The sequence below is a fragment of the Phyllosticta citribraziliensis genome (genome assembly GCF_038025025.1).
Source record: "Phyllosticta citribraziliensis strain CPC 17464 chromosome Unknown J3D65scaffold_9, whole genome shotgun sequence".
NCBI classification, from domain to species: Eukaryota; Fungi; Ascomycota; class Dothideomycetes; order Botryosphaeriales; family Phyllostictaceae; genus Phyllosticta; species Phyllosticta citribraziliensis.
The window spans coordinates 1,771,229-1,791,600 of record NW_027117346.1 but is presented as its reverse complement, the minus strand read 5'-3'; the positions used below and the strand labels follow the sequence as shown (position 1 = coordinate 1,791,600).

General features: G+C 54.0%; 8 protein-coding genes across 8 annotated transcripts; 5 read left to right on the top strand and 3 right to left on the bottom strand.

Moving 5' to 3' along the window:
* The first annotated feature begins 1,564 nt into the window (after window positions 1-1,564).
* On the top strand, window positions 1,565-4,217 carry J3D65DRAFT_633186 (uncharacterized protein). The gene is made up of 5 exons (XM_066801103.1): window positions 1,565-1,916; window positions 2,008-2,177; window positions 2,274-2,403; window positions 2,452-2,820; window positions 2,871-4,217. The coding sequence occupies exons 1-5, from the start codon at window positions 1,689-1,691 to the stop codon at window positions 3,804-3,806; spliced, it is 1,833 nt and encodes a 610-aa protein (XP_066653391.1). The 5' UTR covers window positions 1,565-1,688; the 3' UTR covers window positions 3,807-4,217.
* J3D65DRAFT_633184 (uncharacterized protein) lies at window positions 4,071-5,390 on the bottom strand. Its single transcript, XM_066801102.1, has 2 exons — window positions 5,007-5,390; window positions 4,071-4,956 (listed from the first exon to the last, which is right to left on the bottom strand). Exons 1-2 carry the CDS (start codon window positions 5,370-5,372, stop codon window positions 4,435-4,437), a joined length of 888 nt encoding a protein of 295 aa, XP_066653390.1. The 5' UTR covers window positions 5,373-5,390; the 3' UTR covers window positions 4,071-4,434.
* A 157-nt stretch (window positions 5,391-5,547) lies between these two features.
* On the top strand, window positions 5,548-6,468 carry J3D65DRAFT_556885 (uncharacterized protein; the record flags this gene model as incomplete). Its single annotated transcript, XM_066797283.1, has 3 exons — window positions 5,548-5,847; window positions 5,947-6,133; window positions 6,185-6,468. 3 exons carry the CDS (start codon window positions 5,548-5,550, stop codon window positions 6,466-6,468), a joined length of 771 nt encoding a protein of 256 aa, XP_066653389.1.
* Window positions 6,469-7,857: 1,389 nt separating this feature from the next.
* On the top strand, window positions 7,858-10,181 carry J3D65DRAFT_633177 (major facilitator superfamily domain-containing protein). Its single transcript, XM_066801101.1, has 3 exons — window positions 7,858-8,694; window positions 8,757-9,185; window positions 9,235-10,181. The coding sequence occupies exons 1-3, from the start codon at window positions 8,179-8,181 to the stop codon at window positions 9,871-9,873; spliced, it is 1,584 nt and encodes a 527-aa protein (XP_066653388.1). The 5' UTR covers window positions 7,858-8,178; the 3' UTR covers window positions 9,874-10,181.
* A 505-nt stretch (window positions 10,182-10,686) lies between these two features.
* On the bottom strand, window positions 10,687-12,174 carry J3D65DRAFT_670010 (acyltransferase-domain-containing protein; the record flags this gene model as incomplete). The annotated part of the gene is made up of 4 exons (XM_066803256.1): window positions 10,687-11,122; window positions 11,182-11,627; window positions 11,672-11,945; window positions 11,978-12,174. The coding sequence occupies 4 exons, from the start codon at window positions 12,172-12,174 to the stop codon at window positions 10,687-10,689; spliced, it is 1,353 nt and encodes a 450-aa protein (XP_066653387.1).
* Window positions 12,175-12,686: 512 nt separating this feature from the next.
* J3D65DRAFT_670009 (ATP-NAD kinase-like domain-containing protein) lies at window positions 12,687-14,102 on the top strand (the record flags this gene model as incomplete). Its single annotated transcript, XM_066803255.1, has 2 exons — window positions 12,687-12,801; window positions 12,853-14,102. The coding sequence occupies 2 exons, from the start codon at window positions 12,687-12,689 to the stop codon at window positions 14,100-14,102; spliced, it is 1,365 nt and encodes a 454-aa protein (XP_066653386.1).
* Window positions 14,103-14,230: 128 nt separating this feature from the next.
* On the bottom strand, window positions 14,231-16,515 carry J3D65DRAFT_633171 (uncharacterized protein). The gene is made up of 6 exons (XM_066801100.1): window positions 15,283-16,515; window positions 15,087-15,224; window positions 14,934-15,033; window positions 14,744-14,877; window positions 14,570-14,689; window positions 14,231-14,519 (listed from the first exon to the last, which is right to left on the bottom strand). Exons 1-6 carry the CDS (start codon window positions 16,472-16,474, stop codon window positions 14,500-14,502), a joined length of 1,704 nt encoding a protein of 567 aa, XP_066653385.1. The 5' UTR covers window positions 16,475-16,515; the 3' UTR covers window positions 14,231-14,499.
* A 224-nt stretch (window positions 16,516-16,739) lies between these two features.
* J3D65DRAFT_670007 (von Willebrand factor type A domain-containing protein) lies at window positions 16,740-20,284 on the top strand (the record flags this gene model as incomplete). Its single annotated transcript, XM_066803254.1, has 2 exons — window positions 16,740-17,594; window positions 17,651-20,284. 2 exons carry the CDS (start codon window positions 16,740-16,742, stop codon window positions 20,282-20,284), a joined length of 3,489 nt encoding a protein of 1,162 aa, XP_066653384.1.
* Window positions 20,285-20,372: the final 88 nt, after the last annotated feature.

The window sequence follows — 20,372 nt, the reverse complement described above, 5'->3', positions numbered from 1 at the left end:
TCGACGGGGTGTGGGATGCTAGGTCGGAAGCGAAGCCCAGTGGCCCGTGCGGGCGCGCCTTACCTCATCCACCGCCCAACCTCGACTGCGCTGGCTTCTCGACCGTTTTCTCTACCACCAGCGCCCACCCCGCCAGTACTGCGCTACTCAATCATCGACCATTGGTAATTTGGACGAGGTCGTCCTTCTTGTCTCAGGCGCTCTTTTCTCGTCCTGAATCGGTCTGCCACCACCGGTAAGTGGTCTGCCATTAGCAATGCAAAATCGAAGCGTAGAGCCTCAGCAGCGCTGGTGAGAAAGAGCTGGGTTGAATTTGTATGGCATGTCGCAACTCTGTTTTCCGAAGTGGCAGGAATCCTTCAGGACGGGCATCAAATCGCGACTTGGGATCGCCCACAACAACAACCTCAAGACACCATGGCAGAGCGCTACAAGATGCCCAGATCTTTGACAAGCACTCAAACTTCAGCTCTGTGGCCTTTTCTACTTCTCAAACAACGTTTCCTTTTCTTTTTCGCGTCCTTAGTCCTTTACAGCTCTACCACGCCCTGAAAAGAAAGCACTTCCTTCCGAGGGCTTTCCATTTTCGCTGCTTTTCTTCCGGGATCTTCCAACTATCATTTTGGGGCCTATCTATGTGTGTTTGTTGCAGGACCTGAACGCCTGGGGCAGCGTTGTGGAACGAAACTCGGTCGCAATTTTGCCGAGGAGGTCCAACACTGCCAGACCGTCCAGGATCGACAAATATTTCCGCCCACCTTACCAGTCACGACATTGTAAGCAAGACCTGCGCCAGTTCAAAACGCCAGCTGTAGAAAAAGCAGAACCCGTAACACCGCCGGTCGCCCTGTCCACTAGATCCTGGACGTAAACTCAAGGGCAGATGTACACAAGCGTTCCATCCAACTCCAGATATCGAATTCGGCAACCTCGAGATCCGAGGCACTCACCCACGTGCTGCGAAGGCGCCACGGTGCGCTAAGGTCTGGCAGCGTAGACACGGCATGCAAACGCGCACTCCAACAAGATGCCTTCTCAGCAAGTCCCACCAAGCGACAAATCTTGCAGCTGCCGGCTTGACCGTCGCTGCAACACAGTACGCATTACACATTTAGGATTGCGGATGCTGGCTACAGACTTCTGCCGAGTGACAGCCGCTAGCACCACTGTTGGATCTTGGGCGCTCGGCTACTCGGGCGCCAGGCCCTTCCCTCTGTCCACGAAAATCAGCAACAGAGCATCATGGCATCACCGGGTTGGGACGTGCAGAGCACATGGAACTTTTCCACGGGAAAGAGAGCGAGATGCCTGGGAAGAGTCTGTGATGCGTGCGACGAATGTGGATTGTGCACAAGAACGTCGGCCATGAAGACACACGAAGCATCAAGATGGTCCCGAGACGATAAAAGCGATGGGCGATGTATGCGGAGCGACAGGCTCAAATCCAACAGTAGACTACCTAGCCTTGTGTAAATCAACCGAATGAGCTCTGAAAAACACGGCTATCCGTATGCATGCTTTCTAAACGCTGAGCCTTGGGCCCTAGAAGCCAATCATGTAATCTTATCGCTGGCGTGTGGTGCTCCAGTTAGCCCAGTGCGTTCTCGACTGGTGCTCAAAGCCGACCTCATCCTTACCTCCAACAACCACCAACCTCACCCTCCACCACCTCTCACAACACCGCCACCATGAGCGACTCAGAGCTCTCGTCGGTGCTCTCGTCGCCTCCTCCAAGCGATGAGGAGCCTCAGCCTGCTGTCGGACCGCTCGACAAATTCCTCAAAAAGCCCAACGGAAAGAAGAGAAAGAAGGGCGCCGTAGCCGACGCGCAACCACCAACGAGTCCACCCACACAGAGGAAACGCGCGCCGTCGCCACCCCATGAAGAGACTATGGCCGACAATCCAGATATTGCTGTAAGTGCGAGGCGCGATTTGGCACGTATTGACGCGAGAAACGCGTCTTCGTCGCAAAGGGCATCAGCTAACCCAACATACCGCATCATAGTTTATTGTAATGTTCCGTTCGCGCTTCAATGATGTCTTCCCTCCCAAGTGTCCCCAGCTAGGACCCCAGGACATTGAGAGGGGCATCAGCGACCCGGTTCCTTCACCGCAGGTCGAGAGCCTGCTTTGCGCCCTGCTCGGTCTTGTTTTGAACCGCAAAAAGCCCGTCGAGTACGTCCCTCACCCATACATTGTCGCACCGCAGTATCGGCTACCTCGACCGCCGCTGGGTGGGACCATAAAAAGATGCGGCTAATGTTTACATAGAAAGGGACATTACGGCCGCGCGATGGAGGATGCCATGTCTACATACAAGAGCCAGTGGCCGCGGGCCTGGCGGGGCGTCAACCCTCTGTCTGGCGGTCGCTCGTTCAATGCCATGACGACGCCGATGCGAGTACGTACATTGGATACTAGTTTGTTGCATTCGCTAACGCGCTGAAAGCTATCTGTCATGCGGGCCATCATACTGTGGAGTCTTCATGGGTCCGAAGCCGTCAGTACCATGATCAAGGAATCCTACAAACAGTCGCGCCACGATGATGATTTGAACCAGCCATTGTCAGTCCAGCCATGGGGAGTCGATGGCGACAAGCGCCGATACTGGTTGATCGAAGGCAAAGACGACACCTCTTTCCGTTTGTACCGTGAAAGCAAGCCCGGGAAGGTCAATACAACGTGGTGGAACCTTGCTGGCACAATTGAAGAGCTCAGGGTCGTTGCAAAGAAGCTTTCGGAAGAGCCCTCTCAAGCCTCACGCCGGCTGAGTGAAAGGATCCTCGCTGCCATCCCTCGCTTCGAGGCGACAGAGGAGGTAGGCGTCGCGTCCCAGCATTGCCGAAATCATACTGACTTTATCCACAGAAGCGCAAGCGGCGGGAGTATAGAATGGCTCGCAAGGCTCAATTTGCTCGTCCCGAGCCCGGATTTTCTCTCTACGAAGGGCGCACCCGAGGCAAGCGCATGAGGTACACTTTCTCCGAGGAGGAAGAGGACGCCTCCGATGCACTATCAACCCGTCGCTCGACTCGCCGCGGCACGCCCACTGATTCGAGACCCACTGTCACAGCCAGCGGTCGCCAAGTCAGGTCACGTCTTGGTGGCCTGTATGGGGAGTCACTCCTGAGTGGAGCTGGCGAACGCGACACCCCTGGAAGCGCAGACTTTGATAGGTCTGGTACGGACGAGCCAAATGCCTTTGGTCGATCAACGAGGTCGGGTCGTGCTGCTGCCCGAAATGGAAATGTGCCTCAACGCAGCAACCGCAAGCACATTGATGGATACAACAGCATTGACGAGATGGACGACGACGAAGACGAAGTAGATGACTGGGAAGGAGGCGACGAAGAAGATGAATACCCGCAACTGAATGACGACGCCGAGGACTCGGACGGCTTGAGCGAGGACGACTTTGATGACGAAGTCAACGACAAGAACAAGGGGAGCCTCGTCGTGACGCTCCGCATTGACAAGCTTCGCCTCGCTGCAGCTAGCAGTCCTCCACCCGGCCCCAGCAGTCCTGCCCGGGCCGATGATGTCCAGGAAAAAGAAAAGAAGACCTCTCCGGATGGCTTCGAGCAGGCCGCGCAGCCCGTGACCAAACTGCCTTCTCCCCCGGCGTCTATCAAAACCAAACCCGAGACTGAGCTTAATGGCACCGTCGAGCAAATGACGACGCCCATGATGGAACCAAAGGAAAACGGCGCTCCTCCTCATCCCGTGGGGAACACGTCCGTCCCTCAGCACGCCCCACAGATGCAACACCAAGCCCAGGATGCTGCTATGACGGACGCGCCTTGAATTTGATCCTCCACTTAGAGCATGGATTGTTACTCGCCTTTGCTCTTTTTTTTTTTTTTGTATTTTTACCGGAACGGCGAACAACGGCGATTGCTTCTTTCAGCTGCATGGAATGATGTAGATTTAGGTTTGTCTTGGTGGTTCGGCGTCAAGCGGACGGTGCTATCAATGACCTGAGGGGGGAAGAAGTGCGGGAGGCGGGGACTGCGTCTTTGACTAAAAGATAGATGGCCCACGGGTGTCGTCAGGTACCAAAAGAGTGAAATGGGGGACTGAGTAGTATGTCACAAATACCCGATAGACTTCTGCAGTCCAAAGTAGTATGACGGGTTGAGATTACCTACTCCTGTGGTGCTCCTCGAATTTGATTCCGTTATTCCTCGACAATGTGCATATGGAGATGAAGCTGGGCCAACTTTTCCTTTCTTTCAAAACACTGCCGTTGAGGGCTACGACTGTCGAGATCAGTCTCAACGACACCTAGAGATTATTCCTCCGAGTGTAGACATCGTTCACTGTCCTAGCAAATAGACGTAACGACCTCTCTCCTTTTCCTTTCTGCCAGAATGACGACGGGGTATCAGGCCGGAGCGCTCAAGATTCAAACCACACCCATAAACATCAACCACTACCTCCGCTTCCCCTTCTTCCCGCCTTTACCTCCTCCGCCTACAATATCCGCGACATCCTTACGACTCAAATTCAGCGTGCCACCACTGAACCTGCCCACAGCGGGAGCACCCACACCCCTCTCACGTTGCTTGTCCGTCTTGACTTCCTTCTTCTCCTTTTCCAAGATGATGCCGTTCTCGCGGGCCTCGTGGCGGCGCTTCTGCTCGCGACCCTTGGCCTTGGATGTTATGCCCTTGCGATGCGACATGGGCATCTTTTCTTGCGCCAGCACTGAGTTTTTGGAGCCCAGCGACTGGAACCGCAGGTCGAGCGCCTTGAGGCGGTTCTTGCCCACTGGCCCGTCGAGCATCGAGCCCGACGATGCGTCGAGCAGGTGTGATTCGCTCAGGAGTCGCTGGAGTGCGAGGTCGTTTTTGAGATTTGCGGATTCGGTCTCGTCGTCTGAAGGCGCGTCGGCTTTGGCGGCTTTGCTTGGGGTTGGTTTGGGAGCCGTAGCTGAGGGAGGCGGTTTTGACGACTGGGTTGCGTGTTAGCATAGACTGCGCGCAGAGAGATTTAAAAACGCACCATGAATGCTTTGAGTTGATCCTTGCTTGCGCGCTCGTTGAATTGCGGCCCAGACACTTCGACGACCTCGACGTGATTGTCTTTCTCGTCTTCAGAAATCCCTCCCCATTCCTCGTCCTCGCCCTCTGTCTCGCCCTCGCCCGATTCACTCTGGTCCTCGCTGTCGCTGTCGCTCGTCGGATCTGCGTCTTTGGCTTCGGGTTTACTCACGCCTGCGAGCGGTTTGAATTGTGCTTCGAATGCGCGGCGAAAAGCATCGCGGACATCTTCCGAATCTGACGGCTCCGGCGAGGCTGACTGGACGCGCTTTCTCGGAACTGGCTTCTTGGCCTCTGTGCGCTTCCGCTTTCCGATTGCGAGCCCCATGGTGAATGTGAGATTGCAACAAAAGGGAACGTTGGAAATATTTCTTGTCGGGTTGGACGGCGAAGCGGGTCACTGGCGGTGAGCATCGGCAGTATTTTGTCACCTCCGACGCAGCTCCGCAACGAGGCAGAACTCTGTGACTCTGCACGACATTGAATACCTGGAACTATCCGTCATGACGAAATTTCGACCGTGTATCGACCTTCACTCTGGCTCTGTGAAGCAAATCGTCGGCGGAACCCTTACGACGACCGATTCCGACCTCAAGACGAACTACGTCTCGGAGCTGCCCGCAGGCCACTACGCGAAGCTATACAAGGACAATGGGTTGACAGGCGCGCATGTCATTATGCTTGGTCCTGGGAATGAAGAGGCGGCTACAGAAGCCGTCCAGGCGTGGCCATCTGGGCTGCAGGTTGGCGGCGGCATCACGGATCAAAATGCTGCAAAGTGGATAGAAAAGGGCGCAGAGAAGGTGGGTAATTGTACATATTTCCTGTGTCAAATGGCAGCAATCCCATCATTTTGACCCATGGTTCTGCTTGTTTGCTGGAAGCTGATGGGAGGACAGTAGGTGATAATCACGTCGTACCTCTTTCCATCTGGAAAGTTTTCCCGTGAACGCCTCGAAGCTGTTCTGGCAGCATTGGGCGGCGACAAGAACAAGCTCGTCATAGACTTGAGCTGTCGGCGCAAGGGAGACACTTGGTTTGTAGCTATGAACAAATGGCAGACAATCACAGACATGGAGCTCAATCAAGGTAACTCCTCTGCGATTTGCCCAGAGCCAATCTCTCTAACGTCGAGACCAGAATCCATAACACTACTCGAGCCCTACTGCTCGGAATTCCTCATTCATGCCGCGGATAACGAGGGTCTGCAGCAAGGGATCGACCACGAACTCGTTCGCAAGCTTGCCGAGTGGTGCTCTATTCCGGTCACGTATGCCGGCGGTGGTAGAAGCCTAGAGGATTTCGACACGGTCAAAGCCCTCAGCAACGGCAAGGTTGACCTGACCATTGGGAGCGCGCTGGACATATTTGGTGGCAGCAGTGTCAAGTTTTCCGACTGCATTGCATGGAACTCCAAGCAGTGACGGCCCGGGGAAAAGTCGCAGCATGAAAGAGCCGTATGGAGAAAGCCAATCCTGGATTGTTGACCTGGACTTGACATGGAGTTGTGATCCACCCAAGTATGTCTACCGTAGAAGGATTCTTGGGCCTCAAAGAAACAACGCATACCTTTGGTCTTGGACAGGAATGCTACGCGTCACTAAGATTAGTACACGACCGAAGAAGGAACATACCAACAATAGTAGAAGCCGATGCCAGGAGTAACCCGAAAGAAACTTTCCCCATCACAAAGTCCATGTTCAATGGATGCACTTGTTAGCCTGTCCATCTACTAGTCACAGACCAGCGCAACAGGAAGCGGAGACCACGGCCGTTTTCCCTCCACGTCTCAGAATAACCCATTTCGACCAGGTTGGCTTTGATTTGGTCGTCGACTAGCTTCAGAAGCTGGCTATTTCAGTGGCTGGGTGGTTTAGTCTCGTATTCGCATCCGGCGACAACGTCTGGTACAGTAGGAGGGGTTGATTTCATCAAGGGAGCTATGTGAGAGTCCTAAGAAACTGCTAAGCTTACGTTGGAGATTCTTTGTCGGAGGACAGACTGGCGTCAATCAGTAGGGAGAAAATGGAACAAACAGTTTCAAGGCGAGGCTTGCAGTTGCACCAACTTTTGATCTGTCTCTGCCACACATGCCCGACGAGTCAACAGCCGTGAAATTTACAATGGCCCTGCGTGGTCCCGGCAAAAGTCGAATCAGAGGCTTTTCGGGCTTTTAGGGTACGGTAGTGATCATGCTGAAGCAATAAAACTGACGAATGAAAAATGGAACATGAGAGTAGGATTCGGACAGATCAAGCCAGTAGACCCAGCAAGGTGCATACAACGGCCTTTCATTCTTTGCTCCAAGACAAGGCAAGCACGCAAGCCAGCCTCTACGTCGCACACAACAAAGCAGCTCCACGCACGGTCCTCAAGGCAAGCAAGGGCGCCACCATGGACCCCACTGGACGCGCGATACCCTCCAGGTCAAGTTGCATGCAACTTCAATCGTCTACGCTAGGACTCTTGGCCATGTAGCCGTCTTGGCCCGCACTCGGCTCGCACTCTTTGCCAGACATTTCGCCAGCAGCGCCGCCGTCAGGGTCGGCCAAAAGCCGAGACTGTCTCGATCCCGCATCTCGCCAAGTTGTGGCTCCGAGTCTGGACCGTTCTGGCCAAAGGGGCACCCAGCAGACGGCGTCGAGGTGATGGCATGGTCGGATCCGTGGTTGTGGGGGCATGGTGTTGAGGCGCCGTTGTTCGTTCGCGCGGCATGGCTGACATCGAACCGTTCCTGTGTCTACCCCCACTCGTCAGCTCGCCACCTGCGAGCTTAGATGGGATGAGCGCGCGCGATTTGAAGATGGGGGGTCGCAGGAGACTAGGTGGAAAGTTTGAGAAGGTCAACCCGCAGTCAAGACGACGGACTGTCCCGTAGCGCCCGGATTCGCATGGCTGACGTCACAGACACCAACGTCTACTCGTCACGTCGAAACTTCGCCGCTTCTTCTTTTGCTCCGACCTCTCGAATTTCCGTGTGCATTCACTGTTTTCCTCCAGGGTCCAGGCTTTACACACTCTCTGTGCTGTTTGTCTTTTGATCGCGTCTTTCCGGCCGCAGCAAACCAATTGCCTCTCGTTGCTTGTCATTTCTGCGTCGCTGTACACCCAAGGAGCGTTCAAACCTCGTCCACATGGCGCCTTCTGCTCCATTATGGCAGAAGCTCGCCAACACGCTGCAGTTGACATGGTTCTCCGACTATTCCACACCACCTCTCGGTCTAAAATGGCGCACCAACTCTGTGTTCATCGTTAGTACCGTGGCCATTGGTCTCTTTACCGACCTCTTCCTCTACGGCCTCATCGTCCCCATCCTCCCATTCATGCTGGAAGATCGGGTCGGCATACCGCAGTCGCAGGTCCAGTCATGGGTCTCCGGCCTCCTAACTGCCTATGCCGCGGCCAGTGTGCTGTTCTCTCCCGTGGCCGGCTTCTTGGCGGATCGTGTCAGCACGCGGCAAGCCCCATTTCTCCTCGGCCTAGTGAGCCTGCTCATCGCCACGATGCTTTTGTTTGTGGGACAGAGCATCGCTGTTTTGGTGGTCGCACGAGTGTTGCAGGGCATTAGTGCTGCCGTTGTGTGGACCATTGGCTTGGCGCTGTGTCTGGAGACGGTTGGGAGCGATAACTTGGGCAAGACTATCGGCTCGGTGAGAGTCCCTGGCAGTATTCTTGTTGCTTCGGCATTGCAGCAGTAATTGACATGATGTAGATTTTCAGCTTCATCTCGGTCGGAAATCTCGCGGCGCCAGTTTTGGGTGGCGTCCTGTACGAAAAGAGCGGATATGCTGGAGTCTTCGGCATTGGCTTCGCACTGCTGGCCGTAGATTTTACCATGCGACTCCTGGTCAGTGAAAAGAAGGTGGCTGCTAGATACGAAACTCAAGATCCAACCCAGGGCGACCTTCAGCAGACACTCAGCAACGATGAAGATCACGTAGAGGACCAAGAGCGAGAAGAGGGTGTCACTGAGGAAACTTCTCTCCTTGGTCAAAAAGAGGCGGACCAGTACAAGATTTCACCTGATCAGCCTGCCATTGCGCGCAAGATCAAGCTCCTGCCATGTCTGAAGGATCCCAGCCTCGTGACCGCCTTTATTGTATCTGGTATACAAGCAACGATACTGGGTACTTTTGACGCGGTCAGTTATCCAAAAGCCTCTTCTCTCGACATGATCTAACCAAATACAGACAATCCCCACCGTCGCCGAACAATACTACAATTTCCCAGCTCTCAAAGCCGGGCTCCTCTTCCTTCCCCTGGGCGTCTCCGACTTCCTCCTCGGCCCCCTGTTCGGCTGGGCCGTCGACCGCTTCGGCACCAAGCCCGTCGCGACTCTCTCATACCTCTATCTGGTCCCGATCCTAATTCTCCTCCGCCTCCCCAAACCGTGCCCCTCTGCGTCGTCCACCTCGTCCAGCCAGGAACTCTTCGAAGTCGCCGCCGCAGCATCTTCATGCACCGACCAGAAGAAGCAGATCGCCATCTGGGCATCTCTGCTCTTGCTCGCGGGCGCCGGTCTCGCTGGTACGTCTGCCCCGAGCATTGTGGAAGCCGGATCCATCGTGAAGAAGTTTCACGAGCACAACCCCACGTTTTTTGGAGCCGATGGCCCGTACGCGCAGTTGTACGGCGTCAGTAGCATGGTGTTTAGTGCCGGCCTGACGATCGGTCCGCTTCTGGCTGGCGCCCTCAAGGATGGTATTGGCTATGGTAATATGAATGCTGTTGTGGCGGGCATTAGTGCGGTGACTGCGGTGCTGGCGTTTGTCTTTATCGGACGGCCTTTGAGGTTGAGGTCGTGGAGAAGGGGCAGAGCTGGCGCTTGATTGGGCGCGAGGAGTTGACTCAGGAGTAGTCAAAATGGAGGTCTGTTTTTGCCTTCGGTTTGGAGTCAAAGGTAAAGGGGGGGTTTTGTTTTCCCACCGAGGTGTTTTTGACAGGCATTGCCAGGTATTATCGGTACATGCTAACCCGTGTTCTGCCTTGGTGCTGAAAGAATGGTCCTTGGGCGTTCAGCTAAAAGTTGTAAGTTGCGTCAAGAATCGAGCAGGTTCTCGTTCTCGTTCTCGGACTCTGTGTTTTTCAACACCTGCTGCGATGGAGAGAGGGAGAGAACGATGGGCAGTAATCGAGATATTCCATTCCACCCCGCTCCGCCTCGCGTGAGGCCTATCTGCCTAACCCCTGCCTGGTAGGCGATCTTGTCTTCATGCACCAGACAAGAAAGTGCGCAAGCAATTGTGTCTACTCCCAAAGAACCCCAGACGAACGACCGAACCGAGCGGAAGAAGCATCAGAGACCGACCCAATAGCAAAAGAGAAGCAGACCGAACCAATTCCCAGCCATACAAACAGCCAAGCAACGAAGTATCCACCCACTATCGTCCATGTCCCATCAACGGCAGCAAGAGCAGTCGACCAACGTGTGATGCAAAGGAACCACAAAACTGGGTATGTGTGCGAATCTTTGGTGGAGACACGCAGCGGCAGCAGAAATGCCAATCCCACAACTTCAGCTGGCGCCACCGCTGCCGTGGTTTCCACAAAGATGATGCTGCCTGTTTCGCCAGACTCCTTGTATTCCCAAACGACAAGACAGCAATGATTAGATCAACCAGGAAAGGTAGAGAGAGCACGAATCATGCTCCCATGACCCTGGAAACAAGCCTGATCACCTTGACCGCAACGTTGACGACCAAGACGGCAGCTGCCCCTGGAACAAAGATTTGCAAAAACTCGGCAGCATTGCCAGGCCTTACTTCTGTTTCAATGTAGCCGCGATTCTTCCTCTCCACGCTCTTATCTAACTTTGGCATGCCATTGAGCCGGGGTCCTGCGACCTCGTAGCGCGGGCCTTCGGGGTCTGCGGGGAAGCGGCCGGTTTGGAGGAACTCCTCGAGCAGGTCATCCTTTTCGCGCCAGCGAGCAAGAACCCACTTTTCAAATTCGGTAGGTGAATCAAGAGGCATGTCTTTGATGGCGAACCGGCGCCAGTACATGTTGACGGAGCGAGGTGGACGGCCTTCAAAATAGGTGGATTTCAGGGTGAAGAGGTCCTGGCCGTATTCCCCGCGGCTGGATGCACGGTTAGATACTGAAAAAGTGGAGATGATTTGCGCCCTTGAGACACTTACGGGACCCCCTCGTACGCCATCGTGCAGTCATAGACCCACTCGACCGAGTCTTTCATCTCTTGCAGACAGAAGAGCAATCCAGTGCTCCGGGGAAGCATGGCGTGCCTCAGGTCCGGCTGGTTCGTCTTTGCTGCCCATCTCGCGCTCGAGTCCCTCCCATTTTTGGACAAGTTTGTGCCTTCTGGAAAGATGAGCAACCACATGGGGTCGAGTTCGTGCTCGCCCGACAGAGGGCCCTTGTGTCGCGCCTTGAGCTTTTGGAGGCGGTGCTGGAAGCGGGGCTTGTCATTTGCCCACTTGCGCGAGAGAAAGATGAAGCTGAAGAATTGCATTCCGTTGCCGATTATGGGAATATATTTGAGGGACTCTTTGAGGATAATGTAAATGTGGCCATGCATGCGCGAAGTGTAGGCAATCCACCACAGATAGAGCCAGTCGGTGTAAATCTGATTTCTTAGTGCAGTCCACTGGCTGTCAAGGGCAAGCTCACCTGGTGGTTGGCGATGAGAACCATGCGATCTGTAAAGTCGCATTCCAGCCTGCCATCCTCGGTTTGTCTAAGCTGACCGCGTATGCTCTCGTCGCCGCTCACGCGCACGACGGTGGGGCTCCACCACTGGGTCATGGTGGTAATGAGCAGGCCAAAGTGCTGCTTGGTGACTGCCATCCAGGCATAGTACCAGTCTTTGTTGTAAAAATATAGAGGGGCGCCAAGTAACTGGCTCACGTTTATGCTAAGGCCGAGCAGCGAGGTTAAGAAAGTCCTACGAGCAAGTAAGCATGGGTTTACACTCACCACAGGCAGCTGCCAAGGAAGTAGAGGCCGAACAGTGACATGCGCAACGCCTGCATGGCCCCACCATGTTTGACGGGCCCAGCGGGGTGCTGCAAGGACGGCGCCGTGTCGGCCATCCCATGCCGCTGCAGATCCTCTGGTGGTATGGGTTTGGGTTCGGGAGCGTGGTGTCTCTGCTTGAGGCCGTTGGGATCCATGAGGGGCGGGTAGAGATGGGGGACGCGGCCGAGGGTAGGGCAAAGAATAAAAAGAGGTGGGCGGTGAGCGTCGCGTGAGCAGTCGAGGCGTGCGTGAGTCGTGGGGGTGTTCGTGACTGTTGTAGGAACGGCGAGGTGTCAGGCCGGGGGCCACGGCATGGTACGGACAAAGGATCGGGGAGGGACGAGAGGCAGGTCGAGGAGCTTTTGAGGAGGGCGGCGAGGGAAAGTCGGCGGCGATGGCCGGGAGTCGCGGTGTTGTGGATGGTTGCAAGTTGGGTTGGTTCCGTTGGTGAAGATGGGAGCTTTGGCCACGCTTGACATCAGCAACACCAAACAGTGAGCCTCAACACCAAGCCCTGCCCTGCCTGCAGTGTCTCCCTTCCCTGCCATAGCTCTGCCGCGCAACCTCGCACAAAACATGGGCGCCCCCTGCCCCTGCAGCTGTCAATCCCCCGCCCTCCTCTGCGCTCCTTGAGCCTCCTCTGACTTGACCGACGCATCTCTCAAAAATGCTGCGCTTGCGGCCCTTTGCGCGCGCCTTTTCGACCACCGCCCGACGCCTCGACGTGATCCAGCTGCCTCGCCCCGACGCCCTTCCTGCGAGGAGATTCCCTTCCTACCAAGGTACTGTTCTGGTCGCGCCATTCTGCTCATCATGTGCTCACGCGACCTCAGCCAACCACCAAAATGACCTCCTCGGCGTCCAGTGGCCCGCGCCGCTCCGCAACGTCCTTGTCATGAAGAAGGAAGAGTCGCCCAACATTACAGAGTCTCTCGTCGAATTCAGCTACCACCTCCAAAATACATATCCTTCCATAAACCTCATCTTCGAGCCAAGCGTCGCTAGCGCCGTCCACACCGAGCTTCCCTCGCCCGTCTATTCATTGCCGCAGTCGAACAGCGAAGCTCAAAAAGTGTTGCAGGAAAATGTAGATCTCATCACAACCCTGGGAGGCGACGGGACAATTCTGCATGCCGCCAGTCTCTACGGCCGTGTGCAGCGCGTGCCTCCCATCCTGGCGTTTAGCATGGGCACCCTTGGCTTCCTGGGAGAGTGGAAGTTTGGAGAATACAAGCGTGCCTTCCGCGAGGTCTACATGTCGGGTGCAAGCGCCGCGTTGGAACAGACGCTGGAAAGAAATTATCCCGATGACGTCCCAACACCGCCTCCAACCAATTCTGATGGAGACCCATGGGCCTCGTTCCGCGGTAAATTCATGGGACCCAATCGACATGCGCGCATACTGCTCCGTCACCGACTCCAGGTCTCTGTCCACCCTCCTTCTCCCCCAACCGCCAGTTCTTCCTCCAAGTCTGCCAAAACCCCCTTGACCCTCGCGACCGCCAAAACCCTTGCCCAACGCAAATTACAAGCGCCTCAGCCTCTCTACGCCCTCAATGAGATCATCATGCACCGCGGCCGCGCGCCGCATCTTTGCCACATTTCCATCTCGGTAAACGGCCGTCATCTGACCGACGCCATTGCAGATGGTCTCATTGTCGCATCGCCCACAGGTAGCACCGCCTACTCTCTCAGCTCCGGCGGATGCATCGTCCACCCACTGGTCTCGAGTCTGGTCCTGACGCCCATTTGCCCGCGCAGTCTGAGTTTTCGGCCTTTGGTATTGCCAGCAAACGCAGAAGTCGTTTTGCGGGTGGCGGAAAAGAATAGGAGCGAGGGCGTTGATGTCAGTGTTGACGGGCAGAGACTTGAGGAGCCGTTGGCAAGGGGCGGCGAGGTGCGAATAACGGGCGAGGACGTGGGGCTGGCTGGATTCAGAGGTGGAGGCAGGGGTGAAGTTCAGGGCGGCGTACCCAGCATTGTGCGCGGATTGAGCGGAGTTCAAGAGAAGGGAGAAGATCACTGGGTTGGTGGACTGAATGGTTTGCTCAAGTTCAACTATCCATTCGGCGACGGCGTCTGATTTCCAGATATGGGGAGCAAAAAAGAGAAAAGGACAGGCGCCAGGGTTCGATCGATCATGTGCGGAGAAAGAGGTAGGAGAATCCCATTTACGGCCGATTCTTTTCTTTTCTTTCTTACTTTTTCCCCTTCACGAGTACTAGATGGGCATGTGGCATGGACGTTTCACCAATGGATATACCCCAATATTCCTTCTTTCAGTTGAACCTCGACAAGTCTCCTTCAAATCTGTTTGCTCTGTCTTAATACCAAGTCGGCTCGCCCACTCTACCCTACTCGATCGGTCCTGTCCCGCCTGCATATTCCTGGCTTTGTATCCCAGCACCGCGGTTGAAAACTCTCTCCTCGTGACACCGTCAAGTTGGCCTCCGCTCAGGGACAACGACGAAAGAAGGCCCTCAAACCAAGAAATTCATATCTGGAAAGTGTCAACTACCAGATCTTCAAATCGGGAGATGTGGCAATTACCCCAGTCAGCAGGAGCCCGCATCGGCGCTGAGCTTTCGACCTTGTCGATGATGATCCGATCAGGGCCCATCAGCACAACGTGGATCTCGAATATCTGGGCGTCACTCGAGCCTGTTGCTGCTACCCACAAGTCAGCTCTGGAATCGGCCACACAGATTCCAAACGTCAACTTACGCTCTATGCACGCGTGGAGCGATCCGGCCTTGTTTGATACTACAAGTCTCTTTCGCTTGGAAATCGTGTCGAAGACCTCCGAAACACTGGGCTCTACCAGGTGATGTTTACCAAAGACCGATTCTGGTGCGGGTCTAGGCTCTTGGTCAGATTTTCATGATCGAGGCAAGGAATTTTGTCATCTTCTTACCCTTTGGATTCCGCCACTTCTCCGTTTCGACAGCCCCGCAAGTATGATATCCAAAGCTCTGCTTGCATGAGACGGATAGTATCAAGAAGGTCTTGGCCAGCTTCAACGAACCTCTATCAGTCTCGACCTCAAAGGACACTATCTGGGACATACCGTCAGAAGACTTGACCCCCACTTCTACGTCTGCCTGTGTTGTGGTACCACCCGCCTCGGATTCTTGAATACAGCAGACATCGCTCATGATAACCGTTGCTGAATTGGATCCGAGTCCAACGTCAGTATCGTATTGTACTGCAAGCCAAATCAGCCAAAAATCAGCCGCCAACTCACACACGGCCGAGGTTCTTACCTCTGACAGTGAATTGCCTCAACGGCCGGGACTCGAAAGTATCCGCCTCTTCGAAGAAAATCAGTTCAGCGCACCTGCTGTCAACTCCATCGGTCTCCGTTTGCGGGCACGAAAAGAAGAAGTATTGAACAAGGTGGACGGAGTCGATTGCCCCTGCAAAATATTGCCCACCTGTCTCGGTCGACCGAAAGTTAAATCCCTTGATCTGATCTTCGATATGGGAAACGTTGCTCTGAGCCTTGATGACGCAGAGTACTTCCTCCCCGGTACTCGACGTTGAGCGGTGCGCCCACAGTGAGTCGGAGTAAAGGGTCGAAGCCATGCCTTGTCGAAAAGCAAAACGGGATATGAATTCCTCCAGTTTATTCATCGAGAAGACCGAACACGCGGTCAACGTCAACTCCACTTCTCTTCCTTTGGTCGATGAGTGGACGAAAAGCATCCAGGTTGGCTTGTCTTTTATCGACTTGACAAGAACGCTTTTTGAAAGGATTGTGAGACTCTCAACGTTGACGTAATGGTCGTTACTGTTGCAGGCGCAGTCGAACAGACGCGATCCAATCAATTCCTCTTCCTCAAGACATTCGACCCGGATTTGAGCTCTCGGGCACAGCAAATCATCACCGTCGCCTCGAGCTGACTTTTCGGAAATGCAGACCAAGGGCTCTTGGCCTCCGGGACTACTGCTGATTTTGGCTGGTTTCTGAAGACACTTCACCCACCAGTCGTACATTTCGCCGACTTTTGATGAAATTTCCTCCATTCGGGTCGCGCCAATCACAGAGAGAATTCCACCAAGGGCCTGGTAATGTGTCTTTATGTTTTCCTTCAATGCGTCCAGATCCCCACCTTTTTGCGTCCACTTGAGTTTTTTCCACTCTTGTACAAACTTGTCTTGAAGACGGCGAGATTTTGGTGTTATGACGTCGCTATACTCTTGGAGGAATTCTTCGAGGCCCTTGAGCGACGTCTCGCAGTTGATTATCATGCGACCCAGGCGATTATCTTTCTCAATTGTTTCGGCGAGGGCTTTATTCTCGGCCAAGATTTTCAGCACGATGGAGAGAGAGTAGAACTGGTCCTCGACTTCTGAAAACTTAGCGGGAGCATTCTTTCGTTCCGTTGTGAACATTTTTCCGAGTCGCCAGGCAAGCTGGGAGAGGGCGATGACATCTCCAATCTGGACTGACATTTTTGATTCGAGCTTTCCGACGACTTCTGCAAGGACTTTTCAGCTGGGGCTGGTCGGAAGTGGGAAGGGAATCCAGTCTTATGTCGAGACTTTCGTGGGCTGGGGGCCATTGGGGCGCAGCACGCTACGTTGCACTGCATTCGTGAGGCTGTCTTCTCCCTTTTAACAGCCTTGTCTACCCTGGAGCCTTCCACAAAATACTTTGTCTTTCTTACTCTCTCCTTTTCGTACTCTCCTGCACAGAGTCAGGACTATCCTCCTCAACATGAGTGGCTATATCCACGCCAACCGGTATTTGCGCAGCGGTCTGTTTGACCATGTTCCTTCAGGACTCTACTTCGACCCCCGGGAACAAGAGGAGTTCGTTACGCCAGAAGTACTCGACGCTCCTGCGCCACACGATGGTGCCTTCTTCGTAGGAGTCCATCACCTTCGCAACGAGACTGGATTGCCTCCTATACCTGGGCAGCCCCCAACGAAGGTACATGTCCAAAAGTTCAAGCCGCCTACAGCCCGTCAGCCGACACATTTACCTGTATTAAGGGTTTCGGCAAAAGTTTCGGTCAAGACGCTTCTAGCAGAAACGGTCCTGACCCAGATATTTGAGAATCGGTCACAGGCGGTGATTAAAAAGGCCAAATATGCGTTTCCACTACTCCCGGGGAGCGTCATTCGCTCATTTCGCTGCAAAATCGGAAAGAAAAAGGAGCTCGTCACACGGATAGAGTCCAAGGAGGAGGCAAGAACTCAATTCGACCGGGCAATCGAGGAAAGCAAAGCTGCTGCAATCCTCGAGGAGCATACTGTTGAAATATTCGAGGTAAATTTGGGCAACATTCCGCCTGACGAGACTGTGACAGTGCAGCTTGTCTATGTCGGGGAACTCACGGTCGACTCAGCGGTTGAACAGACGTCGCAACCTTCCGAAGTGGTTCTCACGCTCCCAACCTCTATTGCTCCACGGTTTGGACAGTCTCCAGACGGGTGGAGCGGGGACGGCATTGGGTCTAGCGTTGATGCTGGTGGGCTCAGTATCTTGGTGGACATCTCAATGCCTTTTCCGATTTTGGGCCAGAATTGCCAGTCACACAGGGGCGCCTCTTTACGCATTGGGTCTCTTGTAGGTCGTTCCGAACAGCTGCTTCCCAAGTTATGTTAAACTAATTTCGTGAACAGAGCCAAAGTGGAGGACTAGCAAATCTCAAGCCGGGAGAATACGACCCGACAAAGGCCCATGTTGAGCTCAAGGGTCATGAAGCCAGCCTCGGATGCGATTTTGTACACCGCGTCAGCCTTGCACAGCCCATATCGCAATCAGTAGCCATCGTGGAGCCCCACCCTTCTCTTGAGGACCATTGCGCCATGATGGTGAGCATCTCACCGCGAGACTTCTTGTCTCAGATAGAGATGACATACGACTTTACGGGAGAGATCATCTTTGTGGTCGATTGTTCCGGCTCGATGAGGAGTAAAGTTGAAGATCTCCGGCGCGCTCTGGAGGTGTGTGTTTGTGGGCTGCCAGAGAATAGCTTCTTCAATGTCTGCCTCTTCGGAACCTGGCAACATTTCTTGTGGGATGAGTCTCAGCCTTTCAATGAGCAGACGAAGGAAGCTGCCTGTTCCGCGGTCAAAAACTTGAAGGCAGACATGGGAGGAACGGATCTCTTTGCAGCACTGGACATTGCAACACAGCGGTCAAAGAAAAATTCCGAAACTTGCATCTTCGTCATAACTGATGGAGAGTTTTGGAATTTCGACTTGATCGTGAATCTGGTAAACGATGCCCACAAAAACCATGGAATACACTTCTTCTGCCTTGGAATAGGCAACGAAGTCTCCCACGCTCTCGTCGATGGGATAGCAGCCAACGGAGGCGGTCTGTCCGAAGTGGTTCTCACCGATGCAGGAGCAGACTGGAAATCCAGGGTGACCTGTTTGCTCGCTCAGTGTATGAATCCAACAAGCTGGGAACTCACTGTTGAGGTGGGAGGTGATCTTGGAGCAGAACATAAATCCATCGACGGCAACAATTACTATTACGATCACGGTCTGAAGCTCCTCAATGTTGAGCTTCCCTCGACCATACAAGCGCCATTCAGGATCCCAAACGGACACACGCTTTCAAGAACCTCGGTCTATCTCTTGCTCAGCAAAGGGGCACAACAAGCATATCGAGACAGAGTCACAATCAAAGCCAGACTGCCGACAGGCGAACAAGCGCAAATCACTCTGATTCCCGAGATACTGGACAAGATACCACAGGCGATCCATCCACTTGCCATCAAAAAAGCCGTCACAGATTTGGAGAACAAGACTGCCTGGCCATTTTCGGAGCAGCTGAAACCACTGCGCGAGGGAAAACCCTCTGAGTTCCACGACGCCATCAAGCAAGAGGCAGTCTGCTTTGGTAAAGCGTGGTTGATTGCGAGCAAATGGACCAGCTTCGTCGCCGTGGATGATGAGACCAAACAGCGACAGACGACCAGAATTCTTCAACAGCTGTTTCAACCAGATCAAGCCGGCAACTCGGATTTGACCAGAGCTCGGTACAGTGTTATGAATCATGGCTTTCCGACTCGGACGCCTCATGAGAAACGCGTCCAGTTTACTGGTACTGGCCACACGCACGCTGGCAATGACACTGCGAGTCGCAGAAAGAGGTGTATTGGAAGTCTTGGTGGGAATGCTTTCAGAACAGATTTCTCTCACTTTGGGGAAACTCTGCAAATAAGTCCGCTCTCGAGCGGAGAAACTTCACCGACAAGTCGTCTTTGGGACGACAACAGTGCAGGTCTAGATGCCACTGAAGCACTAATAGCTGCTCGGAACAAATCCGCTGCAGCACAAGCAAGTACATCCAGTAATGAAGCTCACGCGACTGGTGACAGTCCTCAGTCGTCCGAAGGTGGCCACTCGAATCGAGGTCCAGCTAGTCCCTCAGGTCCAGCGGGTCACTCTATTACGAAGGGACGCTGGTCTGATCGCAAGTATGCAATGTCTGGTCACTTCAGTAGCATTGACGTAGGCGCTACGCAGCCTGCAATTCCCGAACAACGTCCTTTGGACCACACGTCTTATCCCGAGATTGAGAACAACTTTTCGCCGCCCTCGAGGCGGAAATCTCACTTTGTCGAAAGCACGGGCAACTTGTCAATTTCTTCTGCGGGAGACCGTTCCAATTCGAGCGTAAGGAGGCCGTCGACAAATGCCATTTTGCAGCCCAATACCAAACCCTACGACCTCTGCATCACCACCAAATTCCCGTCTGTCCGCCCACTTCCGCCTAACTATACCCCTCCGTCGAAACAGGAGTCGTACGGGCCGCACAACCGCACTGAGGAGGGAGTCGTCAACGAACAATTGGACAAACTGCTTAAGCAGACCGACGGAGAAGCGGTCGGTTTGGAAGAAGATACGCCATCCCGCTCACACAAACCTGCATTTCTTCCTCCGCCTCCAGAGGAACTCACTTTGGACGACCTCGTCGAGTCTATCTCCATCTCAGGGTACTGGCAGATGACTGTCGAGAAAGTGACACTTCTCGAGCGTTTCTTTTCCGCAGACAAAATGCAGCAGATGGAGGAGGAAGTCGCCGGCGTTAAGCTTGAAAGAAGCGATGTGGCAAGGATTGTACAAACGGCTCTGGTACTCGTCTACTTGGAGAAAAGATTTGGCGAACAACAGCAACTTCTGGATCTGTTGATGAAGAAGGCGCGGCGTTGGCTTTACAGGTCACTGCCGGATGACGTTAAGAGAGACAAGATTCAAGGTTTGGCCAGTGCAGCTTGGCAGGAACATGCTCGATATTAAAGGTCAAATACATGGTAAGCTTCCTTGAGGCTCACTTTCTTTTGAGTCGGTTGTGGTCGGTTCTGAAAGTGTCCGGTGCTGTTTTTGT